Source organism: Cynocephalus volans, chromosome 11, assembly GCF_027409185.1.
Source record: "Cynocephalus volans isolate mCynVol1 chromosome 11, mCynVol1.pri, whole genome shotgun sequence".
Lineage (NCBI taxonomy): Eukaryota > Metazoa > Chordata > Mammalia > Dermoptera > Cynocephalidae > Cynocephalus > Cynocephalus volans.
Window position 1 is genome coordinate 58339070 of NC_084470.1, and position 22011 is coordinate 58361080.

A 22011-nucleotide genomic window follows, 5' to 3' on the forward strand; every position below is an offset into this window, starting at 1 on the left:
CACAAAAGCATCTCTGCTTTCTTTTAAGCTGAAGGCAATTAGGGTGGGTATATGAGAACTAAAAGAAATAAAAACACCATTGTCCAATGAGTTCTGTTACGTGTAACCCGTTCAACTGCTCCTTCTATATCAAGATACAGGAACGGTGAATAAATTTCCACTGGTTGACCTAAGTAAGCCTGCTGTAAAATTACATCAAGAGCACCAGTGATAGCTTACTGAATCTCATCCAAGAACAAAATCAAACTTAAATTGGATGTATAATAAAACATAAAAATAATGAAGTTTAGGGCCGCTCCATCACTTCTGAAGAAGTGTTCAGAAGAACATCATATTTAGAATGTTCTCCAAGCAAAACATAAATATGAGAGTACTTCAAAAAGTTGGTGGAAAAATAGGATTAAGATAATATGAATCTTTCCATGAACTTTTTGAAGTACCCTATGAAACCTATCATTTTAGCAAAAACCATCAGTATGATAATCTGTAAAAATCAGACCTGCAGCAGAGAAGTCCCCATTCACAGAGAACTTACTCACTGCACCAGATTTCTACAAAACCAAATAAGGAAGCTCCTTTCCTTTCTGCTCTGATGTCTCCAAACAGTTACCTCCCCTTCTCCTTTTTATTCTCAGTCAAGCCTTTTACAAACAACTTTTAGGAAGCAAGTAAGGGAAAAAATTAGAAATTTACAATTTAATTATATTGTAACTATAAACTTTATATTATTCTTTTGGAACAAGTTAATAAATGCATATGTACAAAATCCAATTGGTCCAAAGGGATATACAGTAAAAATGTCTCCCCCTAGCCCCTACACCACAGCCAGCCAGTTTTCCCTCCTGGAGGAAAGCCAGTTTTCCTTCCTGATACAAATTTCTGGAGTAGCCTTCCTAAGTTAATGAACATTTAATTATAGGTTATTTACATATTAAAAATAGCAGGGAAGACTTAGTAATTTTTTACAAGCAGAACAGTTTTTATAAAAAACTTTCCTCCTCTTGGGTCAAGATGAAGCACAAGAAAATCTACTGCTACCACTTCATCGTCCTCACCCACCTGGGCTCAGTCCCAGCTGGTGGAAGCAATACACAACTAAAGAGAAACAGAAAATGAAAAGAAGCTACCTTCTTCTACCTATGACTGATGAGGGTAAGTTAGTGGGGATAAGAAGAGCATCTTAGCCATGACTAAAGTTACTACAGTACTTTCACCTTACCATTTCCTTTCTACGTACTAAAATTTCTTTATTTTTAGGTTAATCAAAGGATAAATAAGTCCACTGACAACTATGGATTAAAAGAGAATAAACATCCTCATTTTTTAAGGAGTCCAACTTTTTTCTTGGAGTAATAAATATTTACATGAGTATAATTAGATCTTACACTCTCAATATTTTTTCTGATGATTGGTGGATACTCTATCCTTACCCTCCGCAATAAAGCATAAATAAAGGTAGTAGGTTTTCCTTTTCCACCTAGGCTTTGGAAAGTTAGAAGCAATGTCATTCCCACCCTAACAACAGGAAAGTCTAGATCAACTATAAAATCATAACCTGAATTCACCAGAGCACTGAGGTGTTTGGGCAACCAAGGATTATGAAATCCAAAGAAAGGCAAGGCCCTCAAGGAGACGTGGGATGTGAGCACTGGCTACAGGTAAGTGAAGGCTAGTATGAGACTAGATGGCCCTTGGGATCCACAGACACAAATGGGAATTCATACCCATTTGCAGGATTGTCTTCACAAATGTCTACTGGATGCTTACAAGAAAGACTGAAGGCAGGGTGAGGGAGCTTCCCTTGGTGGTGCAGACCTGGTGGTACAGACCTGGAGAAGAAAAGGCAGAAAGGCCCACTTCCTGGGACCTTTTTCCCTACAGAAACAAAAGCCTTAAGCCACTAGGGGAGGAGTAAAAAACGCTGTCAGCCCCAAGACACACATGAAGACCCACTGCAACTGGGAAAGAGTAATAAAAAAAAAAATACACTATAACCCTTGGAGAGGAGCAAGAAAAAGTCCTAGCCCAGGATTCTACACCAATACCATCAAAAGATCCTACCACTGAGAAAGACCATGAAATGAGATGGCAGGCACATAGGACTGAGCCAAACCAGGACAGGAAACAAAACAAAACAAAACCCTACCCACCACCACACTAGCACTCTTTTTATAATGGAAGGAGGGCAAGAGCACGGAAAAAGATCCCTCTGAGGCACAGGTGCTCAGAGAAGGCCAAAAGCTGAGGGTGAAGGAAGAACATTGAGGAAAAACCTTTCAGCACCTCAGTCCCCACTCTGAGCATAAGGATTAGAAGAGCAAGCCAGGAGTGCGCTGCAGGCAATTGCAATAAAAACAAAACCCAAACCTAGCTCAGCTCCTGCTTAAATTGACTCAATCCAAGAGACATACCCATTTCAAGGCCTAAATAATTTTTACCTCAGTCTACTGTTTTACATGTGAGATTCAGCATTCATTCAAAAATTATTACACACACGGACATTGTTGGGGGGGAGGGGGGAGGGAGAAGGGAGGGAGGTTTTGGTGATGGGGAGCAATAATCAGCCACAATATATATCGACAAAATAAAACTTAAAAAAAAAAAAAAAAATTATTACACACACATAGCTTCTCGGCCTTCTTATCAATTTAAAAGTTATGACACACACATAAAAATGCCAGAAAAAAATGTTATTTAGAAAAAAAGAAATCAAGACTGAGATGACCAACTTAAATTACCACAAAGAGATTTAAAATAATGATGATTAATATGTTAAATTATACAGTAGAAAAGGCAGAAACATGCATGAACAGATGGGAAATTTCAGCAGAAAGATGGAAAACATAAGAAAGCATCAAATAGAAATGCTAGAAATTAAATATAGAAAAGATATTAAAGACTAAGAATGCCACTGAAGACTCATCATTGGGGCGGCTATATTAATAATACAAATGAGACTTCAGAACAAGAAATATTACCATGAATAATATTACCAGCAGGGACATTACATAATGATTAAAAGGTAAATTTGTCAAGAAGATATAACAATCTAAATGTATATAAGATATAAATGTGACAACATATCTTCAAAATACTTGAAACAAAACTCATAGAACTGAAGGGAGAATGAAACAAATCTACAAAAGTATGTGGAGATTTCAATATCCCTGTCTCAGAAATCATTAGAACAAGCAGATATAAAGTCAGTAAGGATACAGAAAACCTACAACATTGTCAACCAACTAGACTTATTTGACATTAATAGAACACTCCACCCAACAGCAGCATGATACAAATTATTTCCAGTGCTCACAGAACACTGACCACAATAGACCATATTCTGAATCATAAAAGAAACCTCCAATTACTTGAAGTTGATACGACAAGCAAACAGAAAGGACATTGTTGGGAAGGAGGGAGGAGAGGGAGGAGGGAGGGAGGTTTTGGTGATGGGCAAAAATAATCAACCACAATGTATATCGACCAAAAAAAAAAAAAAAAAAAAAAAAGAATTCAGACACTAGAAAGCCAAAATTTAATAACAGTAGGTTAAATGTTATATGTTTAAAAAAGAAGAAAAATTAGATATTTTTCAGATCTTAGGGTGGTAAGGAATTTTAGAACATAAAACAGAAGAAGAAACTACAAAGGCAGAGATAGATATATGCAGCACAGAATTAAAAATTTTACATAACAAGCCCTAAATTATGAGGTTAATGAGAAAATGGGGGGAAAAGGAATAATATAAGAAAAGTTCTTGAAATCCTCACCATCTCAGCTAAAATTTATACTTCAAGATACATTTTGAACTGCTATACTCATCCGAAAAATTACTTTCTTTAACGGTAAAATCTTCTTCTACAAATAAATAAATAAATAAATAAATAAATAAATAAATAAAATAAAAGAAACCTCAACAAATTGAAATGAATTGATATTGAATAGAAATTTCAAAGAATGTCTTTTGACCAAAACAGAAACTAAAAATCAATTACAGAGGAATTCACATGGGAAATATTAGAAAATATTTTGAATTGAATGAAGATAAAAACATATCAAAATTCCTGGGACACAGACATTAAATTAGAAAAGAAGAAAAGTCTCAAATCAATGATCTAAACTGCCGCCTTAACAAACAAGAATAAATCAACTCAAACTAAATAAAAGGTGAAAAATAATGTGTATACAAGCAGAAATTGAAAACAAAAAAACAACAGAAAAAAAAGTGAAACCAAATACTGGATCTTTTAAAAGATCAATACAATTGATAAACCTATCTAGACTTATCAAGAAAAAAGAGAGTTCAGATCCCCACACAGGCCAGCCACCAGAAAAATAAATTAAAATAAATAAGAGAGGTCACAAATTACCAGTATAAGAAATGAAAAAAGAGGCATGACAAAAGATCCTACAGACATTAAAAGAATAAGGTAATATTACAATTTTATCTCCATTACTTTGACAACTTAGAGGAAATGGAGCGAAGCAAGTCCTTGAAATAAATAAACTACCAAAGCTTACTTGAAAGGAAATAGATAACCCGAATAGTCCTATATCTCTTAAAGAAATTGAATTCCTAGTTAAAAACCCAACAAAGAAAACTCCAGGACCACATGGCTTTATTGACAAATTCTACCAAACATTAGAAAGAAAAAATATCAATCCTGTGCAAATTATTCTAGACAACCAAAGAGAAGGAAACACTTCCCAACTCATTTTATGAAGTCAAAAAAATGAAGGAAAAAATCATTTTATTAAGTCAGCATAACCTAAATTCTAAACCATACAAGATCATTACAAGAAAACTACAGACCAATATCCATCATGAACACAGATGCAAAAATCCCCAACCAAATATTAGCAAATTTGATCCAGGAATATATAAAAACAGCAAACCTCTTTTAAAAGCTTTAATCCATGTTTTAATTCTGAACTGGGATGACCCCAAAGACAACAAATGGTATCTGATTCCAGTCTAAATTAAGTTCTGATGTAAGCACAGAATTTTATGTATTTAACTTTCACAAAAGCTACTTTCAAAGAAAAGGCACAGCAGGGCTGGCCGGTTAGCTTGGTTGGTTAAAGCATGGTGTTATAACACCAAAGTCAAGGGCTCAAATCCCTGTTACTAGCCAGCTGCAAAAAACCAAATAAATTCTAAAAAAAAAAAAAGGCACAGCAGACAGCTTAATTTTGGAAATTAGGATGCAGATTATATGGCAGTTAAAACATTATAGAAGAAACCTTACGGTCAAAAATAACTACAGACTCATGAACACACACTCAACTCAACTAAAGGGTAGTGAGTCTATTTCCCTGGTTTCTAACAAAGAGAAAGAGAAAGTAGCCTATACTAAAAAAGTCAGCTCAGTTTCCTCAAGGTTTCCAAGATTATGACCCAAAGAATAATCCTTAATCTACTTTCAGAACATATACATATCCAGGTTGGCTTAAATACTTACCCTCAACCTGGCTAGTATCTGAGCATGGTTTCTTCTTTGACTCCGAGTTCCCAGTTTTCTCATCAACATCCAGGAGAGGAATATAGTCTGTTTTTCCAACGGTTTCTCCCACAACATCATCAAAGGCCTCTGCCTCCAGTGTGGCAATAAAGTCCCGTTTTATCTCCTCCTCAATTTCTGGAGGTGGGTCTGTTAATGCATCTGCAAGACTGAGGTCAGCCATTCTGCACCACTGCAACTGCCTGGTTAAGAGGAAAAAGATGTTTCATATGATGAGCACTGCAAAAGGAAAAATATTTCTAGAAACTCTCGTAAGTTGTTTTTAAAAATAAAAAAAGAACCAAAATCTAAAATTTTACAGCTGGAAGACGCTTCATCGTTTGGAAGGCAAGAAAATTAAAACTCAGAAATGGACAGTCTTACCGAAGGCAAATCACTGCTAATCACTTTTTCCTCCCATTTCTAGGAGGCAGACAAAGCAAGTACCATTTTGTCCTTTTTATTAATTAAAAAAAATAAAGTGCAAAGAATAAATAAACCTATCCAAAGTTATAGCCAACAAGATTCAAATCAGGTCTTTTGATTTCAAGTCTCATACCCTTTTCAACTATTCCATAGATGTTCATTGCCAAATCATGTCCCAGAATAATTTTTAAAGAGATCAGACAAAAAGAGGTCAAACTATTAATATTCCCATAAAAAAGTTACATTACTATCAGGCAAATGAAATCACTTTTCTTAACCAAAGACTGTGAGTATGGGCCTTATCTTGGGATAAGTAATGCTTCTTCATGAATCACTCATGGGTAGCACTATCAACCAAATTAAAACACTTAGGCCTGCCGGCATGAAAATATACAGACATGTTTACATGTTTACAGTAGGAAATAAAGTGTGCAGGGTACTATCCCTGTTTTCAAAGATTCTAATCTAATAGAAACTCCAAGACTCATAAAGATAAGCTGACATATGAGCTATATTGTTGACCAGGTAAATGTAAGTCAAACAGCAATCTTTAGTTGTATAGTATAATGGCTACTACATGTGTTTGCCAGGAATTTATTCTATCTTCCCTCATACAAACCAATCCCCACCCTCATATTGTTAAGGATATGACTAGAGTTTAGTCAATCAGAAGACAGGAATAAAATGGTTGGAACAGTCATGTAGTTCATGACTATACCCTGGAAGGAAGGGCCGTGAGTGGCAGCTGTTCAGTTGTCTTCTTTCTCAAGTCTGAAGCAAGTGTGACCTTCGAATAAATCTTTCTTTTGCCTAATTTACTCAATCTATTTCTGTTGCTTGCAACCAAAGAATCTCACACATAGTCTTTCCCCAACCCAAATTTTAAAAAGTCAAAATTTACTATGATTCAAGCCACTTAGTTAATGGTCAGGCTTTCCTTTCAAACTCTTCTCCACTATTTATCTTTCTCCAACAAATGTAGTTAGAAAAAAGAAATACAGGGGAAGGAAAATAGTCATTTTATCTTCAGCGTTGTCTCCACACATTCTCCTCCTCCTACTTGTATTATCTTTCTTTGCTACAGATATGAAAGTCACAGATCTTTTTCAATTGTTACTTCTTTTTTAGTTTCCCCCATAGGACCAAGTTGTGAGGCTACGACAAAAGTACACAAAACAGATACTTCCAGAACCCTGAAAAGTCAGAAGGTCATCCCATCTCTACTTCCCAAATCCAACATCTAAAAGGCTTTGCTGTATGTCTCAATGTAGAAAGTATGAGAGCAGCAAGGGCTCACAAGCCTCATAAGGGCTTAAGAGTAGAGATACTAAACCCAACTAGCAAAATTGTAAGCTAAATTCTACTATACAAAACAAAGTACAGAAAGGATAATTAAGCCCAGGAACAATACCTACTTCTTCCATGCAAGAGCCTAGAAGGAAAAAGATAACATTTGTACAGCACAGGGAATCCTAGAAGGGGTTTGTCCCTATCTATATAAGGTTTGGTGAAAACATTCACTACATATTCTTTACATTGCATAAGAAAAAATAAAATACCAAGATTTGGAAAGATATTAAATGTTGAATTTACATAAACTTCCCAATACATTTTTTCAAAAATGTTAATGATAAATTTGAGCCTTCCTCCATGCATCTACCTTTTTAATGTAAGGTTTCCTATTTGAAATGGCTACCTTAATTCCTGATCAAGAATTTTAAACGATGATCTCTTCAAATTCTAGATGATCCCATCATATAAAAAACTGGTAAACTGATACTTCTTCTTAAAACAAATGTGATATCTAAATTTCCTGTAATTATACAAACAAGTTCCTAAATCATATCTAAATCATATCTTTTTTCTTACCTAGTATTTCAAAATAATAAAGCTTGCTTCAAGCACACACAAATGTTACGCTACCAATGTTAATAAAATTCAACTCCTACAGAAGTAAGAAAAATTAAGCATCACGCTTCACTTTCGTGAAGTGATTCATCTATAACTACACTTTTTCAAAGCTGAATTTTTTGCTCTGAAACCATAAACTTTGTTGTTATAGTGTTTGTTATTTAGTTAATTCATTTAGGTCTCAAAAATGTCAATTAAGAGATATCTGCACTTCCATGCTTACTGCAGCATTACTCACAATAGCCAAGATAAGGAAACAACCTAAGTGTCTGTTAACGGATGAATGGATAAAGAAATTGTGATATATATAATGGAATATTCTTCTGCCTTAAAAAAGGAGATCCTGTCATTTGTGACAACATGAAGGGCGTTATGCTAAATGAAATAAGCCAGGCACAGAAAGACACCACATGATATAAAATACCACATGATCTCACTTATACATGGAATCTAATAAACTCAAATACACAGAAACAGAATAGAATTGTGGTTACTAGTGGTGGGAAGTGGGGGAAACAAAGATATTGGCTAAAGGGTACAAAGTTGCAGTTACATAGGATGCATAAGTCTAGAGATCCAATGTACAGCATGATAACTAAAGTTATTAATACTGTATTGTATACTGAAAATTTACTAACAAAGTAGATTTCAGGTGCTATCACCACCACACACACACATTAACTGCATGAGGAGACAAATGTTAATTTGCTTGACTACAGTCATCGTTTTACTATCCATATGTGTATCAAAGCATCATGTTGTATACCCCAAATATATACAATTAAAAATGTCAGTTAAGCAAAACCACTTTTTAAAGTCAATAATTATCTTTCAAAGAAGACAGAATCATTCCCATATGAACTGTGAATTCTTTTTAAATTCGTAAACTATTAAAATTTTCCTCTAGAAAACCAACACTTTAGTTTCAAACAGCAGAGTGGTATTCTGATCCCACTGTCTCACATGTAGAGTTGAAAGCAAATAGAATAGAGTGACTTTGATTTAACTAGATTTACCGTTTTGATAATATCATTTAATGTGGAGTTCACATCTATAGTCCAACTTTTATATGAGAGCCTCTCTATGAATAAAACAAAGGATTACTTAAATCTTAGGTTTTTAAGCATGAACTCTTTGAGACTAAAATCTTTATACCTTCCTGTCTTATCAGCTATCAAATCACCATCAATATACAAACTTAAGCAATGAATCTGTAATATCTAGTTTTGAATTATTCGTTTATCACTTTAAATTCCTATACCTCATATTTTGTTTAAAAACTAAACAGTTACTAAAATATATAAATTGATCAATTTATAATCAAAAATTTGATTTACTAGTGTTGTTTCTCTATCATATGACAAGCTGTTAAGTATGTATACTAATAGCATTATTCAGAAGTGATACCTCTTTCACTAGTCCCAAAGGAGGTACAAACAATTTTCACAAAAGCTGGGGAAAAAAAAGTAATCCCATAATTGTGTAAAGCATTTGGGTTTTAGGTACTAATAGCACAATCTGGTAACTAGTTTCTTGACATCAGTCCCATACTGGTGTAACATAAGAGAACAATATTTTTTTGTTTTGAAATTGCTGAGCACTAGAAAAGTATGAATCTCTACTACTTGAGTGTGTTGCAGTGAAGTTCAAGCATGGCGTATACGGCACTGTTATTTCATTTAATAATTTTACCATGTAAGACATTTAGGCTGAGGAAGTTCAAGATCATCAGAGCATATGAATCCAAATATGAGAAAACTCACTTTCTAATCATCTCATTAAAAAAAATTTTGAGATATAAATAATAAGCCAATATTGGAAATAAAATGGACTTATATTCAATTAATCTAAAAGCAGATAGAAAAAGAAAAATAGAATAAGAAACAGATAGAGCAAACAGAAAGCAACTAGAAAGGTGACAGATTTAAATCCAACCATATCAATAATCATATTAAATATAATCTAAACATACTAATTAAAAAAGAGATCTTCAAATTGGATAAAAAAGCAAGACCTACCTATACGTTATCTATAAGAAACCCACTTTTATTAAATAATAAAAAAAACAGCGAGGATATAAGGAAACTAGAACTCTTGTACACTATCAGTGAGAATGTAAAATGGTACAATGCTGTGGAAAACAGTATGACAGTTCTTCAAAAAATTAAAATTAGAATTACCATATGATGAAGTAATTCTACTCCTGAATATATATCAAAAGAACTGAAAGCAGGGTCTTGAAGAGATATTTGTTCATTTGTATGAACATGGCAGCATTATTCACAACAGCTAAAGCATGGAAGCAACCTAAGTGTCCATCAATGGATGAAAGCATTAACAAAATGTGATATATATACACAAAATACACAGTGGAATTTGTTTTTGAAGCTGGCTGGTATGGGGATTCAAACCCTTGACCTTGATGTTATAATACCATGCTCTAACCAACTGAGCTAACTGAACAGACACACATGGAATATTAGTCAGCCTTAAAAAAGAAGGAAATTCTGTAATATGCTACAACATGCATGAACTTTGAGGATATTATATTAAGTGAAATAAGCCAGTCATAAAAACTATATAATTCCACTTATCTACCATATGATTCCACTTATATCAAATGCTATATAATTCCATTTATATAAAGTACTTAGAGGTAGTCAAAACCATAGAACTAGAAAGTAGAAAGATGGTTGCCAGGGGCTACAGGAGGGAGAGAATAGGGAGTTATTGTTTAATGGGTACAGTTTCAGTTTTGTAAGATGAAAAGAGTTCTGGAGATGGATGGTGATGATGGTTGCAAAACAGTATGAATGTCCTTAATGCCACTGAACCATACTCTTAAAAATGGCTAAGATGGTAAATTTTGTTATAACAATAAAAAACGCTGAGGGGGGAAAAACACTAATCAAAAGGTAAGTGGGGTGGCCAGGGATAAAGAGGGACACTGCATAATAATGAGAGGGTTAATTCATCAAGATAACATCCTAAATGCATATATTCACATGACAACAGAGCTTCAAAACACATATGATAATAATGGACAGAACTAAAAGGAGAAAAAACAAATTCTCAAATATATAGGAAGACTTTAATCACCTCTCGTTAATCATTAGAACTAATTTTTTTCTTGTTATTACTGTTTGTCTTGTCTAAGTAGCCCATTATGATAGAAAATGCATAAATGTAAAAATTAAATGCACTATAGGTACATTAGCTTAGAAAAAAGTCAATTGTCCAAAAGAGAAACGTCGTTCTACATTCTACATGGATTTAACCAAACAATAAAAAGAACAGGAAGCTCTGAAATATTGATTCATTTAATTCAATTAAATTTTATTAAAAACTCAATACAAATATTATTTATGTATTCATGTATAAACAAAATTTTGAAAGGCTGATTTTCTGAGATTGCAAAAGTTTACAATGCCCTTTAATAAATATATTAAATTATGTCTGTTTGGGTTTTTTTCTGGAAATAAATTGCTATTGTTTGAATGTATATGTCCCCCCAAAATTCATATGTTGGAACTGAATACCTAATGTGATTGTATTAGGAGGTGGAGGCCTTTTGGGAAGTGATTAAGTCATGAGTGCTAAGCCCTCATAAGTGGAATTATTGCTCTTAAAACGAGGTTGAACAGGCTGGCTGGTTAGTTCAGTTGGTTAGAGCAGTGTTATAACACCAAGGTCAAGGGTTCAGATCCCAATACCGGGAGCCGCCAAAAAAAAAAAGTTGAAAGGAGTGCCGTAGTCCTTTCTGTTCTTTTTACCCTTTCATCTCTTCTGTCATGAGGATACAGCATTCTTCCCTTTTTGCCCCCTTCCCTGTTCCCCTTTCCTCTGTAGGACCCACCAATGAGGTGCCATGTTGGAAGCAGAGAGCAGCCCTCACCAAACAAGAATCTGCCAGCACCCTGATCTTGGACTTCCCAGGCTCCAAAAGTATGAGAAATCAACCTCCATCGTTTATAAATTATCCAGTCTGCGGTACAGCCATGCACCACATAATGATGTTTTTGGTCAATAACAGACTGCATATATGACGGTGGTCCCATCAGATCATAATGGAGCTGAAAAATTCCTATCACCTGGTGCCATCATAACGCAATGCATTACTCACATAAGAACCTATACCACAGAACCTAGGTGTGTAGGTGCTACACCATCTAGGTTTATGTAAGTATACTTTATGATGTTCATACAATGATGAAATCACCTAATGACACTTTTCCCACAATGTATCCCATTGTTAAGTCACTCATGACTGTATTTCATTATAGTAGCACAAATAGACTGAGACAGAAATTTTTTTAATTTCCCAAAACAAATAAGTCATAAAATCCTACCAAAATTCACACTTTGCATACAAATGGCCAATAGGTACATGAAAAAATGCTCAGCATCACTAGTTATCAGAGAAACGCAAATCAAAACCACATTGAGATATCATCTCACCCCAGTTAGACTGGCCATTATTAAAAAGACCAAGAATAACAAATGCTGGTGAGGACGCAGGGAAAGGGGAACTCTTCTACACTGTTGGTGGTAAATTAGCACAGCCATTATGGAAAACATTATGGAGGTTACTCAAACAACTACTGATAGAACTACAATATGATTCAGCAATCCCACTACTAGGTATATATCCAAAGGAATGGAAATCATCATGTCGAAGGGATACCTGCACTCCCATGTTCACTGAAGCTCCATTTACAATAGCCAAAATATGGAACTAACCTAAGTGTCCATCGATGAATGACTGGATAAGGAAAATGTGGTATACATACACAATGCAATACTACTCAGCCATAAAAAAGAATGAAATTCTGCCATTTGCAACAACATGGATAAGTCTGGAGAAAATTATGTAAAGTGAAATAAGCCAGACAAGGAGAGAGAAATACTGCATGTTCTCACTCATAACTGGGTGCTAAGAAAGAAGGAAAGAAGGAAGGGAGGGGGAGGTGGAGGGGGAGGGAGGGAAGGAAGGAAGGAAGAGAAAGAACTAATGGACTACAACAATACATTGAACATTGAACTTTCAGAAGGAGAGAACAAACCTAAGGATACTAGAGATGGGGGGAAGGGAGGGATGGGGTTTGGGGAGTGATAGGTCAAGTAAACGGTATAAAGAAAAATCACGATTTGTAATAATGAATATGCTAACAATAAACAATTTTTTAAAAATCACACGAGCTAATTGTTAACTTTAAGGCCATAAATAAATAAGAAAATCAGCAAAATTAATTCTATTTAGCAATATCTAATAACTATAACAATAAAGTTAAATCCAATTCAGTCAGTCTGTTAAAAAAAAAAACAGCAACAAGAGCAAATTAAGTCAAAGGAAAATACACATTGAGGGATTTTACAGTGTCATGAAGAAGTTAGAAAATCCTCTCAATCAAAACATCAGGGGACAAAATTGTCAAGATCAGCCATTCCAAAACACTGGGAAAAAAAAATGCAGAACACAAATTGAGAAGCTTTCCATTCTTGAAATTTGCTTGGATTTCAGGTAAGACCAGTGCGAGTCTATGGCTTTCTTGTCTAGAGCTGCTCCCATACCTACCCTAGCTCGTGCCCAGCTTAGTCAGCAAGAATTATACTTGAGAAGCTAGTGATAAAAACTGACAGCTTTGCTGCCAAAAGGAGAAAACTCTATTTGGGGTAGGGAGTAGAAATCCTGCAGCAAGACAGGGCTCTTGTCCACAGCAAAAGCCATCTCACACTTAAAGAATTCCACTACTGGAATTGTGGAATTCCACTACTGAATAACTAATACTGAATTCAGAATTCAGCAGCCTTCCTGAGGGAACCATAAACAGGAAATGAAATATAATTTCAACTGTTACAAATATTTGAACAGTTGTTTAAAAATGCCTATAGTAGTAGTGGCACACCTGTAACCCATTTACAACATGTGAATGTGGGTGAGAAGCCCTATTCTATGTACACGGAGGCTAGTTTATATATAAAGTATTATTGTAACTCTAGATCCTGACAGGGAAAATGCTGAAAAGTGACTATCATTAAAGAGCTTTTCAAAAGCCTGACAAAATTTAATTTTCAACAGGTTCCACGAAAAGTAATTGCATTTCCCTTTTCTATCTATGATAACTACCAGTTAACCTTTGAGGGCTGTTATGAATCAAAAACAATAAAGGATGTCTATAATTAAACAGTTTCATGGTCAGAGAACTTTAAAGCACATTTGTGCCATTCCTTAATATACAATAAGAGCCAACAGATTTGTTTTTCTCCTAAAATATATAATGATGACGCTTATATGATGCAATCTACTCAAACTTTTACTAATTTAGGACACAGGTAAAAATACACACTAAAACACTAACACACTTTAAATATCACTTATCAGAGTGCGGATTCTAAAAGGGCAGCTTTTTATCCATTGTAATCTTTCCCTTCCCCAATCCCCACTCCCACATAGTCCCAGTCCACTTCCTGGGATGACATGTGGTTCATGGAATATGAGTAGTAGCTTGAATTCAGCTTAAGAAGCTAAACCTGATAGAAAATTATACAACTGGAAAATAGGAAAGTCGCTTGACTGTGAGCACATCTAGCCAACCATCCAGCATCTGCATTCTCAACCGTTTAGCTATTCTTTATTTGTCACCACACATAAATAAAGGTATGATTTTAAAACACACACACACAAACTCTACTTATGGAAAACAATCCTATAAAGGCAATGACAGCGTTATGTTGGAAGTAAAAGCACTAGGCCCCAGTTTTCTATAAGTTAAAGAGATTACCCAATTTTACAGTTATTCAATTCTAGGACACGTACAATTATACTTCCTTCTATGTTCTATGGATTTGTTAAACTGGTTCTGCAAGTGGTCCAGAATTGATTTCAATAAATACATGTATGAATTTAATCTCACAATTACAGAATCATTTAAAGTTACTTACTATTCAGTTATGCCTTAGATGTTTAGTTATGTATTTTATGGACAAAAGGATATGACACAGTATTATTTTCAAATCTGGATATTCAGGAAGATCAAAAAATGTATCCTAGTGAATGAGAAGTATCTACTTAAAAAAATTACCTCTTATTGACTATTTACACTATTCCTCTTCTATCCAATATATAGTAAAATGAACTTTAAGTGGATTTGTGAGTAGAAGACAAGATAGTTTGAAAGCTGGGTACAAAATTCTTATGCTTCACTGGTTTAATCTGATACCCACCATGGCTTTGAATGAGTCACCTTCCAGGGCTGAGTTCCCTAATCTGTAAAATGAGTGTTATGTTAAATGATTCCTGAGGTTGATTATTCTATAAGTTACTTATAATTCAGTTTCGTAACTTCAGTTAGCTATAAATAAATAAACTTCATACAGACCCTCAATGTGAACATATACAACCATTATTTTATATATCAAGTACTCTCAATTATAACTGGGTTCAGGTTTACTGAAAGTCAAAAGCTTTTTGGCAAAGGGAGGGACTGAAAACAAACTCACCAGTGCACCATGCCCTGCTTGAGCCAATCTGACTGGAGCTTAAGAAACTCCACCCAGTTCTGGCTAACATCAAAAGAGACTTGACACCACTCTGTCAGAAAATAAGCCCCATATTAATTAACCAGGCACCATGAGAACACACAGTTTTCAAGCACAGCACTTTGGACATCTGATCTTTCATTCTGATGTGATATGCTTGAAGTGAAACTATCTGGTGAGAAGAGTTTTGAAGATAGGTAGACTAAAGCAAGAATAAACTACATGGCATGATGATGAAGCATAGAAGAGAATCTTGGTCTCTTGAGTACCATCTCACTATTAATAGCTATGAGCTGATAAACAGTAAATAAGAATATATGATGAGGTCATAAGCACCTTCTTCTCTGTTGCATGGTTTACTTTAGATAGTTCACAAATTCTGAAATTAATTAGTGAACTAAAAATAATCTCCTGGCTATACAGATTAAGGAATGTTCATATCTAATTTAAATACACAGAAGTTGTGGGCAACTTTTTAAGCTCTAGGAAGAAGTCTTCCCGAAAACTTTAGGTCAGTCTCATCTATAGTCCCTTACTTGGGGTCTGTGCTCATTCTGTCTGATGAGAAATTGGCAATCTAGTTTACAAGCAGCCTGTTGCTGCCTATGCCCTCCCCTATTGACTCCTTGAATGGTGCTGGAATGCAGCTGAATTGAAAGAAGAAAACTTATGAAAAGCAAGAACAGAAGCCTAACCTCCACCATCATACTCAGACACCTTCCCTAACCACTGTAATATTTTTACTTCACTCTGTCACATTACCCAAATTTCTACCAAGATTTATTTGTGGTAGCCAGCATTACTCTTTAAAAAGTATAGAACCCCATTTCATAATTTACATGTAGGTTAGAGGACGTACCCCATGTAAGAGGATGTAAGGACCCAGAGGCCATAGGAGGTAATAGAAAGGGAGGTAATACAATGCCAAAGGCAAGCTTGTCATCTTTCAAAATACTGCCTCCTGTCAATTTTAGAAGAAATTTTCTTCTCAGTGACTTGGACCAGTTTAGAAACAAAATTATCATTTATAAACATTGTATCTCTGAAGCAAATGCATTCTGAGTTCAAAACAATGCTCACTTTGATATCCTGGGGGGATTATGGGCAAGACACAGAACTGTAAAGATACCTGGGCTAATATTTTCTTCTATACTGTTTTTTTGTTTTTGCATGACTCATTCAAATAACGAGAATTCTGAAGCTAACACTAAGCTGCTATCCTAGGACATTAATGCGAATGCTGTGGTCAACATGCAGTACTTTTTCTTCAGGCTTGGAAGGAACCCGGCATCCCAGCCAGTCCCGAAGACCATTTATATTCCTCACATGTTTAGAGGTATAGCCTGCATCAAAATGATTTCATATTCAATATCAGATTTTTTTTTTTGCCTAGCAAGCTGTCAGTTACTAAATGGTAACCTTATTCTCAGATTTGTTTTTAACGAATTTCTTTCAGAGTTCTATCACATATCAAGCTAAACCTTATCTGTCCGGTGGCTGTGTTCTGTTTTTAATTTATTTAACCAGAAAACCTTGATTTACACTTTCACTCAAAATGGTATTTCATTAGAAGTAAAAACAAATCTTTAGCAAGGATCTCCAGAGGAGTCAGCTACCAGCTGACATAGTTCACAGGCATATATGATCCCTGAAACAAATCTGAATTTCTCCTGCTCCTCCTCAGAACAGAGACTTGCAAATGGCAATAGACAACTCAGCAATATCTTTACTATCTTGAGCAAAAAAACTCCAAAACTCCTGTATAATATATTAACTTCCCACCCCCAGGTGCCTCCCTACATACTTCAAGGATAACAGCTGTACTATTTACAAACTGATGGAATTTCCAGGCTTGGCAGGGTTCTGTTCATAACCACCATCTGTCCTGTTCATCACAGGATTAGCAACAGGAGAGAGCCACTTGATTACTGGAACAGTTGAGGCTGTCATCCAGCTACATTCCTCCATGAGAGAACATACTGATACAGCTTAAAAGAAGTACATTTTACTTCCATGCAGTCCCCAAAACAAAGAGTTCCTTTTCCCAATCTGTGGGAGCCCTATCCTCCAAATATAAAATACTGCATGCACATGAACACACATATTAAGATACATAAAACCTTGCATCAGAAGGCTAAAAGCCTAGCGTGGTCACTTATAGAAACTATCCAGGCAGCTTGTGTTCAGTCCTGACTGAATGCATTTTGGATCTGTAAACAGACACCTGCCTGCCACACTTCTGTCCAAGTGAATTTAAATCTATTTCTCCAGGAAGAATAATCTATACTAGATACCTCCCACTGTTAGCCATGTGACACAGCATGATATCAGCTGCAGCCTAGTTATGTAGGCCAAAATAAGAGATGACAATGACACAGCACTTACATATCTGCTATAACCATCCTTAAGAGCAAATCTTCAATATTATCTCAATTTTCTTGAAAAAAGGGTGAATCTTAAGAAGATTCTCAATAATACCTAACCCCCCAAAATTCTGAAAAAGAGAAAGCCTTTTAAAAAAATTTTACTATTTATTTCACAGAGCTTCCTCCCACTAATTAACACAGAAAAAACATTGAGTTACCCTATACCTATTCAAAAATCATTTCTAACCACTTAAGATATCTAAAGGATTTTTTAAAAACACCAGTTCAAATGATCTAGAATCCAATTCCCTCACAATAACAGATAACAAAAATAAGAACCAGAGAAAACAAGATACTTATAAATGAGGCTGGGACCAAGGATCAGGCTAAGAAAAGAGCCAGAGAACACAAGAAACAGAAGTAAAGAGTGACAAAATAAGCACAACCTTGCAGTTTTATAGTTTCTGCTTTTATGTGATACAATGATATCACTATACTTCAAATACCTTTTGAGGTATACCTACTTATACCTAACTTTACCTTCCTAACTATACCTACCTTTTCTTCTTAAAGAATTGAGGTGGTTGGGAAGAGTCCTGAACATCAGTAAAACCTCCCAGCTGATTTAAAAGAACCACAACACCTATTTAAAAAAAGGGGGGGGGGCCCATGGCTCACTCAGGAGAGTATGGCGCTGATAATACCAAGGCCACGGGTTCGGATCCTGTATAGGGATGGCCGGTTAGCTCACTGGGTGAGTGTGGTGCTGACAACACCAAGCCAAGGGTTAAGATCCCCTTACCGGCCATCTTTAAAAAAAAAAAAAAAAAATTCCAAACTCTTTAGTGTGCTATCAAGGCCACACATCCCTAGAAGATCTAGTCCTATCTTTAATCTACCACAATCATCAGCATCTTTTCATAGAAGGTTTCTCTATATTTTAGTCACATGGGACCATCTGCCATTTTACAACATGCCATTCATATAAGCAGCATACACCCTTGCTCATATTGCTCTCCACACTTAAAATTCTTTCTCTCACTCCTCATTTGTCAAAGTCGTGAAATCAAGGTCCGCATCAACTATCTATCGCCCTTTCCGTGATTTTTTTTTTTTTTTAGAATCTGTTCCAGTGCTATCCAGAACTAAAACATCATCTATACTTGTATTATAACAGTACAGTCTGGTCTGTACTATAGTTACTTATATATACCAGCTCCTTTAAACTGCTAAATTCCAAAGGGGAAGGATCACGTCTAAGTGATATGTATACCTTCTCAGCTCTTAGTAGATTACTGTACATAGGAGATGGGCCAAAACAACAAAACCCAACAAAACAAGGGGCTAGCTAAACATAGTTCTAAAATAGTATGGCAGAAGTTATAAAAACTGAATCTAATTTGAAATTAATCAGAGGTTCCAAAACTACAAAAACTCTTTAGAACTGGAAAAAGAATAAATAGACTCAAGGTTGAAGGGTCATCACTAACTAATTAAGAATATTCATCTTGGGCCAGCCAGTGGCTCACTTGGGAGAGTGCGGTGTTGATAACACCAAGTCAAGGGTTAAGATCCCCTTACCGATCATCTTAAAAAAAAAAAAAAAAAAAAGAATATTCATCTCATTTCTTCCACTTTCCAAACATAGTTTGTGCCAGAGCAATCATGTTGTAATTATGGAAAGAAAGACAACAGGGAGTAACCATACAAACCACCTCTCCATGCTGATCATCTTATCATTATTAGACAGAGCAATAAAAATAGCTATCTCTGTTTTTAGAAAAGCACAACATGATGCAATGTGGCAAAAAAAACAGATGGCTATTCAAGAGATCAGCTACTACCATCATGTTAATATCATCACATAAATATTAAATTTTTATAATTGTTAAAATGTTAATAAATCTCTATAGTATCAGCTCACATCTCTGTCAGGAAGTAATAAGTATACTATGTAATTTTTAAATTACTTAGTGCTAGGTAAATTAGATAAAGGGAAGAGTATTTACACTTGATCAGGTCTTTGCTTTTGAGAACCACTTTAGTTAAGAAAAACCTCTTGCAGGGCTGGCCAGTTAGGTCAGTTGGTTAGAGTGCGATGTTATAACACTGAGGTCAAGGGTTTGGATCCCTGTGATGGCCAGCCATCAAAAAAAAAAGAAGAGGAAAAAAAACAAAAAACACAAAAAAACCTCTCCAAAGCAAAGTGAAGTTTCACTCTATTCTCTATTGCATAAGTTGTCAATGAAAACGAAATAAAACAGATAGTAGAATTAAGAGGAGATAGGGGTTTGTTGCTGATAATTCTTTATTTATTTACAATGTGTGTCCCTCCCGCAGCCCCCTTTGGACTTGAATTCTTAGAGTGAGAGGACAGCATCTTTCTCACCTTTTATCCTGGGTATCTAATATAATAAACTTGACACTTTGTAGGCTCTCACTAAATGCACATTCATCCTCCTAGTTGTGCTCTGTTCTACATAATGACACCAGCCTTGCTGGAGTTGATGTGGCTCTTCTCCCTCGTGGCTCTTCCACTGTGTCCTAGGCACAGCATCAGCACTAGGGTAGAGTAGCTCAGCTCTTCTGAGCAGGAAGGAGAAGATATAAACTCCATAGGAATAGTTAGCAGGCATTTTGCAGTGGTAGTAAATGCCTTCTTACTTTAACAGAATACCTTACAGATGCTTTCAAATAGGAAAAGAAAAAAAGCTTAGAAGTAAAAATAACATTAAGTAAAAACTGAACAAGCAAAGGGCAAAGTTGAAGGAATCTTTCAAGTTATTATTAACATAACTTTCAACATTTTACCTGAAATAGAGGTAAAAATCTGAGTTAAAACCACTGGATCAGAATTGTTCAGAGACAGGGTTGAGCAATCTGTTTTTAAAGTTGATTCTGAGGGGCACCCACAATTGAGAGTTACTGAATTGGTCAACAATCTACCTAATCCATTCAGGAGAAATTTCACTGAAATGAAACATAAAACAGTATTTTAACACTAGAAAGAGATCTTTTAGATGCAGTTTACTGGAAGCAGAGCCTGAGACAGGGAATTCTGTACAAGTTATTTATTGAAGGAGTTCTTTCAGGAGAAAGCTATGTGAGAGTGAAGGAAAGCAAAACTGTGGTTTCAGCTAAAGTCTAGCTTCTGCCTGTTCCATGAAAAGCTCTGAAGAACTGCACCACAAGGTCAGTCCCATTATAAGATATGGCGGTCAGGTTTTTGTAACCCTTGTCAGGCTTATCAGTCATTGGCTCAAGGCAGTGTGAAGGAGAGAGATATAAATGCCCAAGCATCTCTGGGGGAGGTAGCTCCTATTCATCGAGGCCCTCGGCAGCTAACGTGCACAGCAGCTGGGGAGGTGGGTGCACTGGATGGCAAAGGGGGTCTAGACAAGTTACCAGCAATCTCTACTTCAGAAGATTCAATCGTATAACAAAAAGGCATACAAATTTGGGGTAGGTATACAAATATCAAGCAAAACAGACTCTAAGCAAAAAAAAAGTTAGAATTAAAATGACAAAAAGTTCAATTCACCAAAAAGATGTGCCAATATTAAATATTAAACTTATACTTAACAATACAGCTATTTAAAAATACATAAACTCACAGAAATATGAAGAGAAATAGGTGAGCTCACCTTCATAGAAGGATATCTCAATACACTTAGTAACTGACACATATTGGAGTCAAAAATCAGTAAGCATACACAAAATTTGAACAACTCAATACACAAGTCTCAGCTAATGGATCACACCACAGTACACTGGAGAAGACCCTTTCTCTTCCAGCACACATGGAACATGTATTTTTAAAATGAATGCATACTAGGCCATAAAACAAGTCTCAAATTTTTGAAATTACTGTACAATCCATACAGATGAAATATATCTTAAATAAGTTAGAAATAAAAACCTGACAGAGCTTTTTAAAAATGCATTAGAAAATTTTAAAACACAAATAATCCATGAGTTAAAACCAGAAAAGAAATAAAAAATACATAGAACTGAATAACAAAAAAACTACATAGCAAAGTTTGTAGAATATATCTAAAGATGGAACTTAGAGGAAAGTCTCTAGCCTTAACTGCTTGCATTAGAAAAATAGGAATGAAAATTGAGTTAAGCATCCATCTTAAGTTAGAAAAAAATAATTTAGAGAAAACCAAAGGAAGGAAATAAAATCATGAACAAAAATAAAACAAGAAGAAACAAAGAGGCTTGACAACACAAAAGTACTTTTTGAGTACTAATCAAATTAACAA

At 35.3% G+C, this 22011-nt stretch overlaps 1 protein-coding gene across 19 annotated transcripts in view; it reads right to left on the minus strand.

The window, feature by feature from the left end:
* Positions 1-22011, minus strand: part of MAP4 (microtubule associated protein 4) — a 191962-nt gene that overhangs the window by 117703 nt on the left and 52248 nt on the right. For all 19 annotated transcript variants that reach the window (XM_063114728.1, XM_063114735.1, XM_063114719.1 and 16 more), the window contains exon 2: positions 5463-5704. In XM_063114728.1, the coding sequence (XP_062970798.1) occupies positions 5463-5685 (223 nt within the window). In that variant the 5' untranslated portion in view covers positions 5686-5704. The remainder of the gene's footprint in view (positions 1-5462; positions 5705-22011) is intronic.